The sequence below is a fragment of the Agelaius tricolor genome, unplaced genomic scaffold (assembly GCF_023055355.1).
Source record: "Agelaius tricolor isolate 1412-34295 unplaced genomic scaffold, bAgeTri1.0.p SCAF_6, whole genome shotgun sequence".
Lineage (NCBI taxonomy): Eukaryota > Metazoa > Chordata > Aves > Passeriformes > Icteridae > Agelaius > Agelaius tricolor.
Window position 1 is genome coordinate 33,559,107 of NW_027269266.1, and position 21,787 is coordinate 33,580,893.

Consider the following 21,787-nt stretch of genomic DNA (forward strand, 5'->3'; position numbering starts at 1 on the left):
CTTAATAGATAAGGTTTTCATTAATGACAATTCAAAATGTTATCTTCTCTAGTTGCTGATAAAAATATTTGCACAACCGGTGTGCTTATGTTGTGGTATTCATACAGCTATACGAGGTGATGTGTGGAATAATAAACACTAAATACTATTTTCTGTTTCCATTTCCTATTGAGCTGAGATGAAAATTTTTCTTCTATTCCAGAAGGCTGCAGTTTACCCTTAGAGTGACACGCTTTGTTAATTACTATTTGTAGAGTTTATTTCAACTTAGGCATCTATCTATGAGCGTGCTTTCATACTAGATATTTTCCTACCCCAAACACATATCTCTGTGCAGGGAGATAGAGGGATCACTAGTCACAACAGGCATGACTCCAGGCCATCACTGGATGGGGTCCAAGAATTAAAGCTGCACACATAAGAGGCACAAGTGTTGAAGGGCCCTCTATCCATACATGTTTCTATGAGAAAAAAAAAAGTCTGCAGCAAGTTCAGACTACTTTTGGCATATGGTTTTCAGATACGTGGACTTCCCAAACATGGTATTATACTTTCACTGTAACCTCTTGAGAAGAGATGGAAGGCAAGAGAAAGTCATTTTGGTGTCATTTTCAGAGCTCCAGCTGTAAAACTGACTGGTAGAGCATGTGATCACCCTAAGAGGGGGAAAAAGCAACTTTAAAATGCTGCAGGAAAACTGACACACTGTTGTCAGATCAGAGATGGGAAAAAGCTGAGTATCCTGACAGGCAATGCATGTGGTAAACAAGGATGTTACAGTGGAACTTTTCTTCTTTTGGAGTTTTCAGTCAATATAAGTCAACATAGTGTGTTATAAATAGAAGCAGACTTCTGCAGACCCTAGGTTCTTTCACAGTTAAAGAAGAATTCACAACCACACTCAAAGCCCAGAACAATCAAGAACCAGACACAAAAATCAAGCCTGTTGTTGAGTTTTCAAACACATTCTAAGAAGTTTAAGACCAACAGCATCAAAGTTACTCAGTGCGAAAGGTCCAAGGCAGACCACAGTCAAGTTTCTCCACTCACCTCCAGCCCCCAAACCAAAGGACACTTACACAAGGCACATCATCTGTGATTACAGGACATCTGACACAAAGACAGACATTTGAGTAAGTTTATATGATACAAAACACTCATTTGTACTTCCTACTTTGGAAAACTTCCAAGAACAACTTCACAGTCCTATGCTAAGCTAAATAAGTTGCCGCTCCCCTCCCTTTTCACCCCTTTGCAGAAGAATGAAAGACTGCTTAAGCTCAGCTACCACCTAATATCAAACCATGGCCTTAGGCAGTAGATTAGAAGCCAGTGAGTTTCAACCATTATTGTTAGAAACCCTGCAAATGAAAACAAAAAACTAAAAAAACAACTCAAGGAGAAGCACATAATTAAACTCCATCCTAAAATTACAGAACTCTAATCTTTCATAAAAATTGACCTACTCTGCTGGCTTAAAAGAACAGGGTTGATTCAGGCATGTTGTCCATTTCTCACACACGCAGTCCTAACCTACACCAGAAATATATTTGCATTCAGTAGTTCATGTATCTGTATTTCCTTCTCCTATCTGTCAGCTGAAAATGTTGGCACTCACTGTGGTAGATAATTTCCAAGTCATATAATTAGCATAGTTTTGGCTGTTAATTAACCTCTTAAAAGAAAAACAGAATTACAAGAAAAACATACCCTAATGTTTCTGTCAGTATTTTAACCTTGCTTGTTACAGGTCATTTTCATTGCTTCTTATCTAGTGAAAAAATCAAGACAGTGCAAATATACACCAAGGAATTGCACCTTACTTCTGCAGCCATGCTACACAGTGAAAAGCAACAACTTGGCATTCTGAACAGGCATCCTCTGGCAACACAGCACTTCCCAGGCAGGCAACATATCACTGCACTCCACACAAGAGCAGGTCACGAAACCTTGAGGTCAAATGATGTAATTCCAACAATTCCCCCTCTTTTCTTCAATTATCCATCCTACTTTTACAGGTTACTTTTCCCAAAAAACAAGGCATGTGTCAGGCATCATAAAAGGAGTTCTAGTGGGTGGGACAGTCATATATGTATGACTATATGTACATATAAAACAAACATACATATGAAAACAAACACCAGGGCTTTTTTGGACACATCTAAAACACCTGTATGTCAATAAAGATAATAAGGGTTGCCACAACATGGAAGGCTGAGCTCCAGCAGACACTTCTGAGATCTTTTCTGCAGGTACATTAATCCTGCATTTAGGTTCAGTTCACTCAGGCCAACTACTGCCACCAGATCAAGCTTCAGGCCTGCAGGTTTTATTTGAGCTTGTGGCCATTGCAGAGCCAAAGAGCTAATTTTCTAAAGAACTTACTCCAGGATAACAGGTCCCAAACAACTCTGCAACACCTGCAATCAACAAGGAGGAGAGCCCTGCTAATACTGGTGTGGCAAACTTCCAGGGACGGGGAGCTGAACCTCTCTGACGGTCTCCAAAGCACCGCTGGCACTGCTGTTCCTCCTGCCGTTCAAACTGATACTGTTTCTCTGCCTTATGTAAGCTCCAGCAGAGAGCTTTGCACAAACATATCTCACTGCTCCCCCACGCAAGGGGTGGGATGTCCAGACAGGAAACCAGTGTGATACCCTAAATGTGTGGGATATTTTGTACAGCCATTGCAGCAGCAAGAGAGAGCCTTCCAGATGACAATAAGGCTAAAATGAAAATATATAATCAACAATTTTTCAACAGTCATGGCAATTTTTCTGCAAAATTCTTCTAATACTTGTGGACACAGACTCATGAACCATGGCACTTCTAGTAATTACTCTTGAGTTATATATGCAGTAAGTTTGTACTTAAATGATTACAAAAGCAGTTTTAACACATGCAAAGTATTACATTAATTTTATCAACCTTCAGGTGTGAAAACCCCATAAATAATCTGTTCAAGTGCATGCTATAAAAAATATCATTTTTTAATTATGGCTTGCTAGATGTTAAGAGTTTAAAAAAAAAAGGGAAGCAAATTCATGATATGCAGTCAAAGTCCTTTCAGAGATAAACGATATGGCTACATGCAGCTATATTTGCCCTTCCAAAATAACAAATTTGGTATACTTGATCAAAAACCATTTTTTACATCTCCGGGTGTAGAAAAACAGCAGGAGGTGTCCTCTTCTGTGTATTATTCACAGTGTTAGTTTGAGATTACAGGTGCTGTGAAAGTTCCCTTCCTGTGCTGCAAAAAGTTGCAGTAGGTAGAAAAAGGAATCAATATCTTCAAGTCATTGCAAACACAGCTCCACAGGGCAGCTGGATAGATGTTGGTTTTTGGATGATCCTTGACTATGAAACTTGAAGTTCATCAGAATAGCATTGCTGTTCACTGATGTTGACAAGCTGGGTTATCCTAACCCTTTCTGTCCTCCTGGCTCTCTCTGGTGTTCCATAAATCCTCTCTTCACCTTTCCTTTTTGCTCTCATTATGAAAGCATTCAAAGAACTCCTCTCTTGAGCTCTGTTTCTTGCGGAGTAGATTAGCTTGACTATTTACATCCCTGACTGCAGTGATTATAATTTGCTAAACTTATGGCAAAAAAAGAAATGTCTATGGACAAGTCATAAAATATTCTTTACTTGAAAGGTTTTATTTTAATAGATTTACCATTCTGTAACCTAAGTAGTGTTAGACAATAAACTTTAAATGTTCTTGTGCTTGTGGATGGAAAGGAATTGCAAACAATATCAGTGGGTAGGACTGGAAGAAATAAATGAGCTGGTTGGTTACTACAGGATCAGTACTGCTGCAGGTCAGTAATGGCCTTTGCAACCTTGTAGGTGACAGAAAAAAGAAGAGAAAGTGTTCTTCTACAAGTACTCCTCAATACTGAAAATTATTCCCCTGAATGAAACAGCACTGTTTAAAAAAAAAAAAAAAGGTAACAGACACAGCAGAGCTATAAAACAAAATACAGCTCCTGGAGCTGAGACAAGGAGCAAAGGAAATAAAAGCCATCAGGCAGTACCATTACAGGGTTCTGATTTGGCAAAGACTGCACAGCAGCACAGAATTAAGCATAGACCTCTTTCTATCGATCCTCATGTTTTAGCCAACACAGCAAGAACAGAACAAAACTCTACAGTTAGCAAGGGACAGAGGAGAGGAGTGAGGAATGCCATTAACATGCTGTTTCTGAAGCATCCTTCTGCCATGGCTTGGGACATTGCACTAATTTGAAACAATGAGTAATAATGTAAGCAGAAAAACAACGCTAGCATTTTGTTTTTCTTCCTCTTCTGATTTATGTCTTTCCTTTTAACCTACCAACAATACTTTGTGAGGACACACTGGTGAATGAATGAAATGTTAGCAGACACTACACAGAGATCTGAGGCAGGAAAGACACATCAAGTGCTCGGGATGGAAAAAAAAGACTTGCATAGATTATCTGCCCACTCTCATGAGCAACTGACAGAAGAAGCAGATGACCTGAAGATAGGGAAGGAGAGAATAACAATTACCCTAAATATGGTACAAAACTTAGTCTGCAGCAATGGATTTAAATTACTTAATGATTTATTAGTTATAGATTATGTTAGAATATAAATAACTACAGAACTTCCTGAAAATGCTTTTCACTGCCCCCAGGTGAGCTGTCTATGACAGTAGCTCCTTCATCTACGTGCTGGGTAGATCCCTGGTCTATTATGCTGCCTGCTGTTTGATGATCAGGTTCCTGATGGAAGGTTCAACTTCCTCCTTTCTCAAGGGGACCAGCATAGATGGAGCTATCAAAATAAAAACAAAAAGGAGGACAAACAGCAAAATCTTGAAACAAAACATGGATTCATCATGATTGCTAGAAGTTCTGTAAGCTCTAAAAAAGGCTTGTTTTGGTCTCAATGCTTCAACTAACTGTAATTTCATTTTCATTTTGTCATGCTGACTGTTTTTGCTTGTGCTCCCTTCTCTTCCTTCATTAAGGCAGTGCTGTATCTTCACTTTGCCAAAGTAAAACTCAAAAAAAATCCATGCTTTCTTCTCTGCACCAGCTGGAGGCAGGTACAGGACTTCAGCACAAAGTGAGAGTGGACCTTAAGTATAATTGCATGACTGCAAAATTACCAAGAATGACTTATAGGCAAGTGCTCATCATCTTGAATTAGACAGGCCATTAAGTGAAGTTCATTGTCTGAGTATATGGAAACATTAAACATTTAGGATGACTTCAAAACAGTTCAAGACACAGTCAGAATTAGACTTAAGCCATGTAAACAGGCAGTTACCTACAAAACCTGAACATTCAGGAAGTTCTAACATGAGTCAGTTTACAATTGTACACACTTTCACCCCCATCCAGGTAACTTTAGTTCTGAAGTTTAACAACATAAGCTTGAGTTGTTTTTTTCTTTTTTTTTTCTTTTGCCAGATGCCAAGCATTTGAATAGACGGACTTCTGCTTCATACTTCTCAAATTTATATACCATTTCAGTAACTTACTGAGAAAAATATTTGTTCTCAGGCTGCCCTAAATAGGTAGACTTTATTCATGAAGAAAACAATCTACTTACACAGTACTGTTCACTCAATTCACATATATACATTACAGTAGAGATAAACAATGAAAATCTCAGGTTATATTCAGTTCACAATAAAGAGTATCTCATTATTTAAGGACAGAAGTCATCAGCTAAGTTATTAGCTTCAGCTGACAAGCAGTTTCCTAATCCACAAAAATGCTACAAACCAACTATTTTGTCCCTCTTTTATTTGCATATCACTGCTGGTGCTTCCTCTTCATCTCTCTGCACCCACACAGCTGGCTACAAGTCTCATCTTCCCTTCTCTCCCAGCTACTCAGTCCCACCACTCTTACATTAGCTCTGGTTTCTGAGCTGAAATGGGTCAGTGCTGTATAATTCATCAACACCAGAATCACAACTGAATTAACAGAGTTAAACCTGTATATTGCCACCCCCTGGGAAGAGTGCTAATGTCTTTACTAAGGAAAGAATAACATTCCCTGATATTTTGGAGCTTAAACATTAAGATTCTTTTCTCTTTGTACAAAGGATAACAACAAGACACCTTATTTCAGATGCATCTTGAAATGCCAGATGAGAACTTGTCTTCCACCCCAAACAACGAAAGGAAAACAAACCTCCCAAAAATCAGCACTGTAAGCATGCTCCCAGTGATGTACTGCTTTGTTTACTTTTTTATTGATGTGAAATGTTCTATGATTCTATTGTGATATAGGTTATTTAAAAACAAATATTATAAATAACTTTGAAACAGTTAGTCACTGTAACTAAGGCAACGAGTCTCCCACTCAATTTCCAGAAATAGGAGTAAGGAATAGAGGTAAGAACAAAGTAAAAAGTTGGCAGGAGCAAGAAAACAAATCATCAGATACTAGTTTGACCTCAGGATGGCCCAGCTGATTAGAGAATAATATCAGGTATGGCAAATGAGAAATAAACTTGCTGACAAAAGATGAGGTGGAGAATATGAAGTATATAATACCAAATATATTTAATTTCAACAATGGTATTCCACAACCCATTTCAGTGAATGGAACAACCCTAGGAATCTGGGAAAATAACAATCCATGCCAGAGAGCAGACTGCTAGTTCAGAGCCTCAACAGCTACTGGTTTCCTACAGGAATCATCTTTTCTTGTGGATGCTAAAGAAGTCACTTTTTCATAGAGATGTGCCCATTTGCCTCATTTTTCCCCTGATATTTGCCTCCAAATAATGGTCAGAAACCTTCGATGCTATCTACATGAATAGACCTTTATATCCCCACAGAAGGCTGCTGAGTCAACAGGATCGGCCTTGAGGATCTGACTGCAGAATCAAGGCTTGCTTTGTTTCTCCCCCACCTTTTTTTTCCTCCTTCTTTTAAAAGGTTTATTTTCTTGACTGAGGAGAACTGCTTGTTCACAAGTCAAAAGTTCCAAAGTTATCTTGGGGCAATCTGATCCCCCCCCAAAGGAACACGTGGTAGAACCAGGCTCTCTCAACACATTCTAATGGAAGGGCTGGTAATTACTGCATATAACAAGATAAACAGAGTTCAAGTTACTCAGAGTTGTCCATCAGCTAAAGAAACTTATCTTCTCAGCACATGTAAGTTCTTAGGCTGGGAACAAGAGAACTAACAGTAAGACTTTGGGTGTCTTGGTAAGAATTACAATTTCTTAATTTAATTATCTTGTATGCACTTTGAAAAGATTAGATGCAAATTTTAGGAAGAACATACAAGGCACAACAGAGTACGAAGAGATGGTTCTTAGCTATTACAAGATTCATGAAAGAAATTATTGGGTTTTTTTAAAGAGTAACTTTAAAGTAACTTCTACCAAAAAAGTCAAAAATAAAACACACATCTCATTAGCCTACATCTGAACAGAATTTGTAGAGCAATACCACATAATTCCATTCCCACCATATCCCTCCCTCATTGAACACCAGCAGCTCCTTTTCATCACCACAGGAGACCATTCCTCCTCTTAGTGTAACAAGGAACTAGTTGGGACATTTATTCTTGGCATCAATTCTAAAAGAATGAAGTCTAACGCTGGCAGTAATGAAAATAGCAACCATAGAGGCATTCAGAGCCTTCACTATGACACTGCAAACATTTGTTTAACTGCCAATTGAACAAGATCCATCTCAGCTACGAGAAAGATATAAATGGGCAATAAAGAAGTCAGTGCTCTCACTGTTCAAGGACTTTAAAGATAAGTGGTCATCCTAATATCCTCATGCAGTTGTTCCTACTCAGATCTGTATCACTCATATCTGACTTATGGAAATAAATGCACTGCCTCAAGCACAGTCTAGCAGTCACACAGGAAAATCCCATACAAAATCCTTCCACATGCCCATCATTATTAGCCCTAAGACATCTTCCTATTACACATTTAAGATTCAGAGAAAATGGGAAATGCATAATATTAAAATGCTTAATATTAAAACTATGATGCACTGAAAGAAAAAAATAAAGCTTTACCAAATAGAATGATGCTGCATCCAATGAGTTTTGCCAGAAATAGTTATAGAGCTGCAAAACTAGAGAGAAAAAAAAAAAAACAAAAAAACAAGCCAGTTTTGATTCATTTCACACCTTTCAACAAAACTCTGCTGAGATGTAGGCTTATGTGAGCCTAAAAGATGACCTATAGGCACATATACAGGTAAGGCAAGTAACAGAAAAGGAACAAATCCCTGGGCTGTTGGGCAATCCAAATTTCACCTACCCGCTAAGAAAAACTAAGCTGTCAATTACCTCTTAGGTGTAAGAGAGACTAATTCACAACGCCTTAAAGTAAGAATGTATCTGTTCTGGGAAACAGTGTTCCTAGAACCTACGATTGCATAACAAAAAACCCCAGCGGATAGTTAGCCTTTCACACCTAGCTATGCAGAGGTGAGAGGGCTTTCACACAGGAGACCAAGGCAACCACTATGGATACCCACAAGCAAAATACTCCTTTTTTAGCCCCACCCCATACCTTCCCTTTCACACACTCCCCCTAAATGGGGAAACAACCAAAATATTGTGATAAAACATTAGAGACCCTTGACCTAGCTGGACTGTCATTGTAGTTTCTAACAGCAGTGTAACACAGCATTTTAGGAAGAAACAAACTTTTCTAGGCTTTGTCTCACTTAGCATTTTTGTACTTAATGCAGCATCTCATTTAGAAGAACCTGGTATACAAGCACCAATATATGAAGACAATATGAAAGCAAATAAACTTAAGAGCAAATACCTCAATTATAATGTACATTTACCATATTTTTCATCTCTACCTTGAATAGTTTAACATTCAGAATGTGCAGATTTGCTTCCTTTGTTATCAAACAAAACCTGCACAACACTGCACAAAAACCCAAGAGCAATGAGAACAACCTACAACTTCTAATTTGACACTTGAATAATTGTTTTTCTATACCTGAGTTACAATTTGCTATTGAGCATTACAGGTATCAGCTTTGCCCAATACAGTTCAATTTAGCTTTAAATGCAATTTTTGCAAACATGGCTTATGAGGTTTTTTGATACCTGATATACTTTGTAAGCAAACATAAGTCACTTCTGAAAGTGCAGTGTACACCCTCAATTATGTCCAAACTTTGAAATCTATTCCTACCTGGGAGGATGGCAAAGCAATAAAGCTCAAGTAGCAACACAAATGCATAGACAATGTACTGGCTGGCTGCTTGTTGGACCCAAGGAAAGGTCTACTTTTCACAGTGTGTGGAAAACCTGCTTTCTGAAGGTTAAACGTGTCAAATCAGCCTCCACAGACAAACAAATATTTGAGCTTCACAAACACATTAAGCATCTGCAGGATCAAAGTTTTGTTTATCAGGTACTAAGTAAATTAAATCAAGCAAGCGGAACTGGGATTTCACCCTCTGAGCTCAACTAAGAGCCTCAGAGCAGAATTTCTCACCTCATTGTAACTTCCAGAGCACTGCTTTGACACCAGCTGGAAGTAACTTGAAAAACTAAGCAAGTGCAAGAAAACACTAAGCTTCTTATATGGCATAAGTCTGCCTGTCCCCAGCATAATTCTGACATTTAACACAGAGCCCTTCTACATTATCAAGGAATAAAATCAACAGGTTTATATTGAATTTGGAAAAATAATCTTGATAATTCCACTTAAATAATACTTTAGTTAATAATTTTTTTTCAGAAAGTTATTAATCTGACAGCTGAAGAAAGAAACTAGCAAATCACTTCCCTTCTTCATACCAGCTGAACAGTACAAACAACAGAGCAGCCTTTGCACTTCCCTGTGAAGCACAGCCACCACTGAAGACAGAGTCACTCTAAGGACTACAAATGCACAAGACAACTTACTTTATTCTGACCAAACACACCACTATGGAGCAAAGCAAATGGTTCAAATATCAAAACAAGAAGCATGTTTCATGAACGACTGAAGAGGAACACCTCTGCTCCCACACAGTCCCACGGGCTGGTTTTCATAAAGAGCAGGTGCTGCCTCACTCTCGGTACAGCATCCTCAAGTCAAGACATCCTGCAGCACACTGCAACAGTGACCTGCAGGAATGCTCTGTATACCAAAGCTGAGGGATTTCATGTTAACATCATTCCTCATGACTTTCTGGCATTCTTACACTGTTATAACAGAATTCAGTTTGAAATAACTGATTTGTCAAGCAACTGACACTTTAGCAGCAGAAATGCAGCTGCTGCTAAAAATCACTCCCCCTACAGAAGAGTGTCCAAAACCAGTATTCCCTTCCTTCCCTCCATCCCTTCCCTGCCCTAGCACCCCCTCCTTTATGTGAAAGGATACTTCAATTCCCAGTGTATCAATTCCCCTTTACAGATCTGTGAAGCCTCTTAAAAAATCCACCTTGTGCTTCTTCTGGATTAAAACTTACATTATGACAGAAGCTGAAAGCCCCACATGCATTACTCTGACAAACCAATGGTCCCACACAGTTCAATATTTCACTTCAACATCTGTCAATAGCAGGATCCTTCCCAGAAGAAAAGTTCTGAAATACAGTACTTTCATGTTAACATATTGATAATGGGGTTTTTGCTAACTATTTTGCAATGAGTACTTGCAGAGGGGTTGTAGTTCTTGGTTTTAACAGAAGGGCTTATTTAATAGAAGAGATGAACAACTGCTTATTTCTGTGGGAAGTCTCCCATAGAAGAACAGCAACAAATCCTGAAAGAAAATCTAACTCAAAGGACACTAAGTGTCTTTCAGATCCACAATTGTTGCTGATTCATAGATGAGGTTCTAAAACAACATGAGACTTCACAAAGTTTACACACAACACAGCAGGACATAAGAGATCTCAGCCCCATATCACCAAATGCTCCTTAGAACAAATCCCGAGGGATCATGCAACCTAAGTGTGAAAACACAGATGTGTATGTAACTAATGAAAGGACTCGCAGGTAAGGATGGGCTGATACTGATCAGCATAACAAACAGACAGAGAATACCAGCTGCCTTACCACCCCCAAGTTTCTACAGGCTTTTTTACTGCGGGGCTTTTTTTTTTTTAATTTTTTTTTTTTTTGGAAGGGGGTGGGGTCTCCAAGTGTTACAGTTGGTTATCTTTAAGGAAGAGTAACAAGGAGACCCATAGCAGGATGTATGAGTTTTTTACACGGAATTTGGCCTCGCACACATGAAAACACGAGAAGATACCATTCCTAAGAAACATCTTTTCATAGGCGGCAAACTGGCAGCGCAGACCCTCCCACCTTTGTATCCTGATACCGCACAGGAGACAATAGGTAGGACAGGGGAGACACCAGGAAAGGACAGAGCAGCGAAGACAAGTATTTTACACCAGCTGGGATGGAAACCGAAGAGCCTGGCAGACAAAGAAGGGTGTGATGTGACGAGAGCAACAACCCACTGAAGGCACCAAGACCCTCCTTCGCCTTCAGCAGGGGAGCGCGGGCTCGGGGAAGCTCTGGCATGACCGCGGCAGGCGAAAGACACGGCGGCCGAACAAAAGATTGTAAAGGCCTGGAAGGGAAAGGTGGAGGGACGAGCAGGCGGCTCCCGGGCACGTGAAACTGCGCAGGGCAAGGGCCGGCTCCAGGTCCGGGGGAGCGGCGCCAGCTCCAGCCCCATCTCCCGGGCACGCCGCCTCCCGCCGCAGCCTCCAGGTCGATCCCCTCACACCGGCCAGTTCCTCAGGCCCGGCTACCCCGTCCAGAGACCCTTCCCTTCCCCAGACAGGCGCGGGGCAGGGCTGGCCCGAAGGGAGCCCTCAGACCCACCCCCATCACCCCTCCCGGGCTTCCCCTCCGCGCCGGGGCGGGGGCTCGGCAGGGACCCGCAGGCGATGCGGGGCGAGGGGCGGGCGGGCTGCCGCGGCCACCTGTTCGGCCCGGTACCTGCGAGGGACGGCGGCTCCCGCCCGCCCCGCGGGGGCACCGGCGCCCACACCGGGCGCACATGGCGCCTCCCACCCAGCCCGGACCCCAGCGGCGGCAGCAGCCATGCTGCCTCCCGCTGCCCGCCGCCTGTCACCCGCGCACGCACGGCAGCCCGCGGCGGCGGAGGGCGCGCCCGGCGGCCCCGGGAGGGGCGGAGAAGGGACGGGGAGCTCGGGAATGCCCACCTGCTCGCGGAGTTTCAGGAACACCATGGCGAGCGAGCGCGCGCCGCCGCCTCCGCCCGCCGCCAACGACTCCCGGCTCCGCGCGCCGCGCGGCCACGCCCCCCCGCCGCCACCGCCCGCGCGCCGGCCGCGCCCCCGGCCACGCCCCCCGCGCCCGCCGCCACCACCCCGCGCCGCTGGGGGCGGGGTCTCCTCGCGCCCCGCCCTCCCGGCCCCGCCCCGCCGCTCGCGCCCCCGAGCAGCTTCCTGAATGAACCCGCCCGCCCGCACCACCAAGGGCCGCGCTGATTGGCCCTCGGGAGGCGGGACAGAGTAAGGGCGGCGCTGATTGGCGGGCCGGGCGCGGCGGGCCCGGCACGGGCCGGTAACGCGGGACGGGCACATGGGAGCGGAGAGGAGTGGGCATGGCTCGGGAGCAGCGCGGCGCTCGGCAGGCCCCGGGCGCAGGCTCGGCCACTCGGAGCGAGGAGCCCCGGAATGGGGGTTACCGGCACAGGCGGCTTGGCCCGGCACCAAAGGCAGCTGTGAGCTCCTGACCCCAGGGGAAGTATGGAGAACTGGAGGGGCACCGTGCTGGGCAGTGTCAGCAGGCCGGATAAACACACCGAGAGCCGCTCTGACAGAACGCCAGACGGAACAGACATGTACACATAGAGTACAGAAAACACTTTACTCGAAATACAGAAAGATGGCTTTGCAATGTATTTATTCAGTGTTCACCTCTTTTGGCAGAGGACCAGCAGAGATGTCATCTGCAACGCTCCCATTCTGTATTTTGACAGATAATTTACAGGCTTATTGTGCGCTGTACATCAAGCACCATATTAGGATAGGTGGGACTTGTAAAACCTCTTGTGAAATGGACGAGAAGCAGCACACAGGACACTGAAATCAGACTGTGCTGCTGTTCCATAAGATAATGCTGCAGCCAGCCAGCCCAGCATGGTAACTATGATTGAGAAGAGTTATTTTCTCCTGAATTTTCATTTCCCCTCAAAAAATAAAAAATAGCAGACTCGAGAGACTGAGGCTTTTTGGAATTGCATGCTGCTACAGACAATGCTGATATGAATGTTTCAAGTTTCTTGATTTTCTTGTTGCTTCAAACTAGACTGTGATTTCTTAATGCTCCACACACACTTAAATCTACTTAGACTTTATTATTAACCTAAGAAAAATGAAAGTTTAATAAAGCAGCGAGTGAGCACTCATTTGTGTGGTTTTGCTCTCATGTCTTGTTATTGATTCCAGCAGGAGCCTGGCACGTGGATATGTTCTTTTGGAGACCAGCAGCATGAGAACAAAAGGGTTTTCTATGGGTGCTAGCTGAGGCTAACTATTTTAGTTAGCTTTGAATACCAGTGACCTGATGGAATGTGTTTGGGTTATTTTATTTTAACCAGTTAAGAATTGTAGTGCAATTTTACCAGGCAAAGGAAAAAAAATCAACATTACCACACTTCCTAAATGAATGTTTTTGACATCTGGATATGTCCAGAAATGCTGATTGTGATAAGTAAATGTTTTAAGTTATTTCAAGTAGCCCTCTAATTTATTATTTGTGTATTTGTGTACCTTATGGGGGATTGTTGTTGTTGTTTGTTTGGGAATAGAAGTGTTTTGTAAATTGCAAATATGAAAGAGGTAGATTTTGACACTGTGCAAAACAGTTAAGGACTGTGATAATAATGTGGTGAAGAGACCAATGGTTGTGGAAATTAGAGATAATTTTATCAATGCAGTCAGTGAAGGAGAAAATGACATCAGGAAGCATTGCCTTTGTCTGTCCCCAAATTAGACTGCTCCTTTTCAAAGTGAAAAGAATGTCTGGGAGCTGATAAAGTTCTTCTCCCTGTGAAGCTTATCAGTTTATAGAGTTATTCAGAAAAAAACATCTACTTTCAACTCACCTGCTATTTCCAGCAATTTATTAGACAGTTTATCCTACATGAAAATGTCTCACCTGTCTCAGGAGCACCTGGTGCAGCTTGGAGCCAGGTCCTGATTCAGTGGGGGACAGCAAAACCAATACATTATTGGTTTTCCAGCTCCTTGCTCCAGTATTCAGGATACTGCCAGGGACAGGCCTGTTAGCTGTACCATCTGCAAGTTCAAATGGTAAAGTGCAGAAGTAAAAATATGGATAGTGGAGATACCTGTCTGTTTCAGTTTAAGCACAAGAGGTTGTTGAGGTGGCTTGCATACATGAAGTGGATAACACAGAAGTGAGGGATTTTCTGAGTGTTGTTTCCCTGATACCAATCAGTTGCATGTGGAGGTTTTTACTCAGGTCACAATATAAATTGGTGCCTTATTCTGTGAAAAGCAGCCCAAATGGTTATTAGAACTGAAAAAAAAAAAAAAAAAAAAAAGAGAATATCACCAGTATAAGTATTGTCTGATCTGCTAGTGTCCCACAAAATACGTATTTGACTGCAGAGTGACAGAAATAGAACAGCAATGACACCTCAGAAGTTAGATGTAACAGTGCTGCAAGGAAACAAGTGCTTTTATATGTTTTGTTAAAGGGTAAGTAACTGCCCAAGCCTCCCTCACGAACATTCACAGAATATTTCACACAAGTCTCAGTATTGACACACAAACATACTCAAAGCCACAGCATTTCTGATAGAGTTCAGAAGATATGTCTGCAGAAGTTAGAAATTTCCACAACACTTTTTAATTGGATAATGTGTAAATTATTAGCAGGCTGGCTCTCCTGAGGGCATGCTTTCAGCAGAGAGCCATAGGCTTTAACTGCACAGCTCCCATTAATGTTAATATTAAATCATGCTGTAACCTATCCCACAGCACGTAACTCTAGCCAGTGTTTTAAAGATAGGACATGTGCTGCACTGAAATACATAACAGGATCAAATTGAAGAGACCACAGAAACCTCATACTGGAGATATTTTCTGAGCTCATTGGAAACATCCTCATGATTTATTTACTTTGCCAGGAATGCCTGTATACTTGGCTCTTTCTGACTGAGGGCTTCAACCCCAGTGAAGTAGGTATTCATTCTTTTTTCATTGTTAAACGTGGGTAAACAGGCACAGAGGTCAACAGGCTTACACAAGGTCATGGCATGAGTCACTGCTGTGGCTAGGAATAGAATCCAGGAGTCCTCATTGCCACTGATCTCCTCCAAATACTGCCCTGTACTCCTAAATTAAAGCAGGGCTAATTTTATTTTTGCACAGAATACAAGGTGTCTGAAATCAATAGAAATGTTATAGTTTTCTACAGAGGGATGCATTTCTCTTTATGGCCCTGAATCAGCACTTCTGGGGAGCTAGATGGAAACCACATTCATTTTATAATGGTATGCTGGGAGCATCATCATAAAGATTTTACACATTCTGTGACACATTTTATCCATCAAAATCTAAACCAGTCAAGGTTTTGTAGTTCTGTCCCAGAGATTACATTTTGAATTGTTGGCTGTTCATGGTTCCTGATTGTAGTGGAAACATATTAAGTGTCATAATGTCTTCATCAATCAAATATCATCGACTGGCACTTCCAAAGCACCTTTATGCTTATGGTGGCTCATTTGACCAATTTAATACCTGTCTGCTGCAGACAGGAGATGAGAGAACTCCTTTGCCCTCCTTATTCAAGGGACAAATTTAATATCCAGAGGAGGGTAGGGCAAATATGAGTCTCCTTTGAACAATCAGCAAGGGACACGGGCCAGCAAAACAGCTCTAACTTCGTATCAGTCCTGTATTCTAAGGAAAAGTCAAGTAGAAGTGAGAGAAAACAGAAAATTAAGAATATATGGAATGAGGCAGCAATGGCAAGAAACTACATCACTTGCATTTTGATTGGAAAAATGTTGCAGGAAGTTTGCAAGATGTTTGGTGTGTCCCTATGCTGCCTATTTTACAGTAAAAATTTTTACTGGTAAAAAATACACAGTAATACTGGTTAAAAAGGGATAGAAATGAGGCTTTTACAAAGGTAGCAATTTTATCTGGAATTGCATATTAGAAATCTTGTTCACATTTCTTCTAGTTTGAATAACATACAACTTTTTCCCCCATAAATTAAGTTTATCTCTTCATCAGGATAGGGTCTCAAAGAGGCACAGGAAAGGTACAAGGGACCCTGGCCTCTGGATGACACAGAGGAGAATTTTAACTGAAATCTTCTTATGATTTTTTTTACTGTCTCTAAACTGTCCAAGTGTAGTGAAATGAAGTTGTATGCTTTTGGGAATGAGATCTTAACCATTAGTTCGAGTAGCTGTGAAGCCAAAATGAATATAATAAACATTAAAGAAATAAATTTTATCTTTAAAATTACCTGAGACATGGAAAAAGAAAGAAAAACATCATTAACATATTTTTTGCTATTAGCCCACCCCAAGATCGCTTATTCTTAAAACACAGTGAATATCAGCACCCTTATACATTCTCACATCAACCTACCTTGAATTATATTTTAATAGATTAGAATATTTTCTTATGTATCTCTTTATATAAACAAAATATAATCTTTTACTTACATTTTATTTATTCAACAAAATACTCTGCTTTGTTTATATAAATAACCAAATGCCTCAAAATGTTTTGGGATTTTTTTCAGGCTCATTGTATATCTGAGTGGACAGTATTGACTAACAGGAAACTCTAGTGGGATGTGATTTTGCAAATTATTTTTTCCGGCTTGGCCAGTTCTTCAGAGACTAACACCCATCATGAAGCACCTAAGCCCAGTGAGAGGGGATGAGTTTTGGTCAGTCACCTTGGCTAGCTGAAGGCTTTATGCACCACAGGAGTCTTGGGAGATTTCACTTGCTACACAGGGATATTTTGTTGAAATGCATTTCACCAGTTTTGTAGCAAAGTATTAAGTGGAAGTAGTGAAAGTATTAAAATGGAAATGCCAATTTTCATGTGTGAAGCAAAACAGAGGATCTGACTTCTGAATGAGAAATTTCTGGGCACCCAAACCCCTTATTTTCTGATGGTGGATGATATAATTCTAATATTGCAACTAGCTGCCTGTTTAGAGAAGAGGACTTCTGCATACATCAATTTCCTCTCCTGATGAGATGAAGATCCCTTATTGACTATATCCTCTGGCTTTTGCTTTCAGACTGGTTTGGTTTCAATTGTGGGAAAGTGGTGCCAGTGAATAGTTCACATATTTGGCTATTAAGCCCTGAAGTAGTCACCAGGGTGGGGGTAGGGAACCAAGGGAAAAGACATTTTTTCCACTAGCCAAATTGCACTGGAAATGAGAGCTCTGAAAATTGGCTACATGTAACACAATATCAGTTCAGAAAGGAGGACAAGTTGAGGTTCTGCTTTCACAAGTTCCACTTTCACACCCAACACTCCAGGAGTGGGTGCCATTAAAAAGAGTACAGTGTCTATAAGGAAAAGTGAAGGTGAAGAAAAGCTTATTTTTCCAATACCACAGTTGCTGCAGTAATGGCCAACTTTCTCAGCTCTCATTCCCCTCAGGACAGCTGCATAAACCAAAATGCAGTAGCTATGCATGCATATTCTTACCTAGTAATAATGTGTTGCCTGATGCCATCTCATGTAAATGGCTATTACACATCCAGATGAAGTAATGCAGCTGCATTGCCACACATTAAGAACCTCCAAAAAAACTTTTAAGTTCATAAAATACACTTGCCTGCTCCTCAATTGCTACAGCAGAGAGCATTTCACTGTCCAAACATGGTGGAAAGACGATCACCGTGCAGCCATTGTGGAAATAAGATTCTGTCATAAAGAATATCCGTCCTTAAAGCTGATTTTTTTCTTGGAAGTACGATTTTTTTTGAATACTTTGATGATGTGCATGAGCCTACAGCCACACAGGTATGTATGTAAACTCTTCTCAGAAAAATACTTTTATCATCTAAAGGAATAAAATGCTTGAGGCAGAAGACAGGAATCTCTGGGAAGTACACTACTGTGATGAATACATTTGTCAACCGAGCGCCACAGTGATGAATTTCAGGAAAGATGAAAAGGTTTTTCATGACAGCAAGAAATTTGTAACTCAAAGAAAAGAAAATGAAGCAAACAGTTTGCATTTATCTTTGCGTCTTAATAGACAACTTTATTCCTGTTTTCAGGATGTTGTCTTCATTCTCATGCTAAAGAATTTCCATTTGTATAAAATATTAAAACAAAATGGAGTCGTACAGGTACAGGTTAGTACTGTGTCAGTCACAGCAGTCAGAGAACCTAATATATGGATATTTTAGCCTGAGATTTTTCATTAGTATGGATTTTGGAGCTCCTTTGGACCTGACACTTGACATGCACAGAGAAAATGCATTAAAATACCTCCAACTTTATTATTAATTAGGATTTGATAACTTGGTGTTCCTGCCCTCCCCTAGAACATATGCCACAACAAATGAAATCAGAAAGGTGTTTCAGCTCTTTCATAGTTGGGTCTGCCACTACAGTGCTGGAATAAGTGGTTTTTAGTTTTTTTTTCTTTAGTAGGTGCAAAGATTGAGCCCTGAGCTCCAACAAGCTGCATATATTGTGTTTTCTGCTCAGAATCTGTACTGGTGATCTGCTCTCCCTCCTTACCTAATACAGCCCGAGTTTCTTAACTTGTAGGGCATGCTGAATAACCTGTATTTTCATTTTCTAAGTAGGAAAGTATGATACTTTTATTGGAAAAGTAGAGAGAATAACCTCCACATCAGCCAGCACTGGGATGAAGGTAATTAAAGCTCTTTTACTGAAGACATTAACACCAAATATTCCCTAAAGTACTGACTGTAGAGTACTACATTGCCATGAGGTGAATTTGCTAAGTTTAAATTTACATACACTGAAATAGCATAATTTAACAGAAATACTGGAAAACTTCCATGTAACATATTTGGCAAAGGTTCTGTACAGGCGACTGGTCTGTGCAACACAGTGTTGATTTAGGGAAGGACTTTGCATTTGCCCACATGCCCATTGGTAAGTGAACATGTATTGAAAGTGCTGCACATACTGTGTAGTTATGTTTCTAAACTACAGGTTTTCCAATTCTATAAAATAATACGAAATTTATTTATTATGTTTCTGAGAATTATGTCCTGCAGTCATACTGTGGAACTGTGTTACCATCACAGCTGGTTTCAAGTTGTTTCCCTCCAAAATAAGAACTGAGGATCAGAATCACTGTTAGACCTGCCATGGATCCAAGGATAAGTGGCATCCTCCCTGCACAATAGCTCAGAAACACCCACCCACACATAACTGTGTTATACCCATATAAATATCTCTATTTCCTTAGTGCTGTCATTTAGAGCAGACATTTGGCTGAATGTGGAAGTTTTCTTTTTATTGCTGTTATTACTATTTGCATTACTGTTCCAGCTCAGATTTCCTGTCGTTCATTTCTTTCACAAGTTTCTGTAAGCATCAAAGCAACGCCCTTTCGGCTGCAAAGACACCGCTTTGGTAGCAAAGATGCAGTTTCTGTGGCAGAGCTCCTGCCCTGCCAGGCTGAGGCAGGTGGCGGTGGCGGCATGCGGGACGAGGCGGAGCGGTGGCGGTGTCACCTCCCGGTAACCGGAGCCGTGCCTGGCACCCGCGGGAGCGCTGACGGCCTGTGCTGGTTTGCAGTGGAATCCCTGCCACGGGCAGTGTCAGGACCCAGGACATCCCTCTGGCTGTCCTGAGCAGCCAATACCCCTGCCAGGGGGCTCAGAGACCCTGGCACAGAGCCCAAAATGCCCGTGGTTTTGATTATGACCCGTGGAGCAAGTTACCAACTTTAGATGAAGATCAGCAAGCCACAACAGTTTAGGTAGAATAATAATGAAGTTATCACAGGGTGGGAAAGTACATTTTGGGGTTTTTTGGTATGGGGGTTCAGGAGGCAAGATGGAGGGAACTGGGCTAGTCCAGCCTTTCTCCTTCTTCTTGGCCTCTGTCTTCTGCTGTGATGTTGACACTTACAGATTGGTTTAGAGTAGAAGCTCACTGTCTAACATAGGTGATAGGTATTGGAAAGTAGTTGTAAACATTGTATACGTAATTTTTAGTATGAAGACATAACACCGCCCCAGGGGCAGGCAGAATGCCTCTGACTGTCTTGCTGAGCTGACCTCGGCAGGACAGGAGAAAGAATTTTCTAGATAAGATACAATAAACAACCTTGAGACTGAGAAATGAAGAGCTCTGACTCCTTCTTCGAGGGCCGGGCTGGGAAAGGAGACTTTTGAACTCTTCTCGGGGTCACTCTGACAAGCTTATGATCCCGACACGGCAAAGCGGCAGCAGCGCCCCGTGGGGGCAGAGGAGCCCTCTGAGGGTCGCTCCTGCTGGGGTTTGTATGGAAGGGGCTCTTGCTGTGGCAGTGCCCAGCCAAAGGTCAGAGCTGCTGGGCACCAGGGGGATTTCAGGGGTCTGAGACAGTTTTGTTGGGGGCAAACTGGTGAAGTCGAGGTGAATGAATCTGGCTATACTTCTAACACTTCCAGAAAATAGTATGTCCATCACAGCATCACAGGACAGAAAGAGTCCTGAATCCACAGATCTCTGGCAGCTTTTTGGAGAGAAAAGGAAGCCAGGTTGCTGCAGCCTGCATTGCACCTTCCCCAGCCACACAGAACCACCAGTGCCAGCCTTGCTCTGCATCTGGCGAGAGCAATGGATCGGCTCCACTGCGTGATCAGTGTTAGACATTATTAATAGTTTCACTTGTGGAGACTGGCCAGAATTGTGCTTCTCTTTGTGCCAAACAAATACAAATAGAATGTAGCTCAAAAGTCCTTTTAGTGTCTAATACCTTTGCTTCTCCCCTATGGAAAAACCAGCACAAACTCCTTCAGCTCACATCTGGCACAGGCATTTACATCTTTGGAGCTGAGGTGACTGCCCCGGTGCCCTCCCAGCATGGGAACCCAGCAATTCCCTCTGCACTGATGTGGCCAGATCCTGCATGAAACAGGCTGTGACTGCTTAGCCCATTGTTCACAGGTACATGTAATGACTCACAATGCAAAACAGAAGCACTGTGCAAGGCAAAGTGGTTTTGGCTGGGAATCATGTATTCATCCACCTGAAATCAGTGTTTGTTTTCTTTTAGCAGGCTTCTGGACAGGCCTGAATGGGGTGAAGCAGTGAGAGGACACACTGGAGGGGAGGGAAGAAGAAAGCTGACACTTAAATTATGGTAGTAAAAACTGCATATCTCAATGTAAGATATCGATCTGTGTGTATGTATTGGCAGGTCTGCAGGTGCTGAACTGCAGATTTTCACCCACTGTAATAATTCTTGAGATTTCTCTCAGACCATCCATGCTGAGCTGGAACAGTCTCCTGATAGCCCATTTTCCAACTCTGTCAAAATACCTCAACTGCATAATAAATAATGCATATGGGCATTCTCTGATCACCCATAAACCCAAGAGGACATATACATAATCTGAAACTCCTACTGGTTCATGGGAGGTTTTGATCTTCAGATGATTTGCCAAATCAAATCAGCAGAGTGCAAGGGAAAAGTATTTCCTGATGACATCTTACTTGGCAGGCTCTGGAGCAGGAGGTGACCCAAAATGGGGTGTGTGGCACACCAGCAGGTCAGTGGCCCAGGAGCTCATCCACCAGCTCTGGGTGCCTGCAGGTGCCT

At 42.0% G+C, this 21,787-nt stretch overlaps 1 protein-coding gene across 2 annotated transcripts in view; it reads right to left on the reverse strand.

The window, feature by feature from the left end:
- Window positions 1-12,286, reverse strand: part of ANKRD28 (ankyrin repeat domain 28) — a 119,951-nt gene extending 107,665 nt beyond the window's left edge. The window contains exon 1 of one of the 2 annotated variants that reach the window (XM_071429276.1): window positions 12,166-12,286. In XM_071429276.1, the coding sequence (XP_071285377.1) occupies window positions 12,166-12,192 (27 nt within the window). In that variant the 5' untranslated portion in view covers window positions 12,193-12,286. The remainder of the gene's footprint in view (window positions 1-12,165) is intronic. The other variant, XM_071429274.1, reaches the window with a different exon arrangement.
- Between the last annotated feature and the right edge of the window lie 9,501 nt (window positions 12,287-21,787).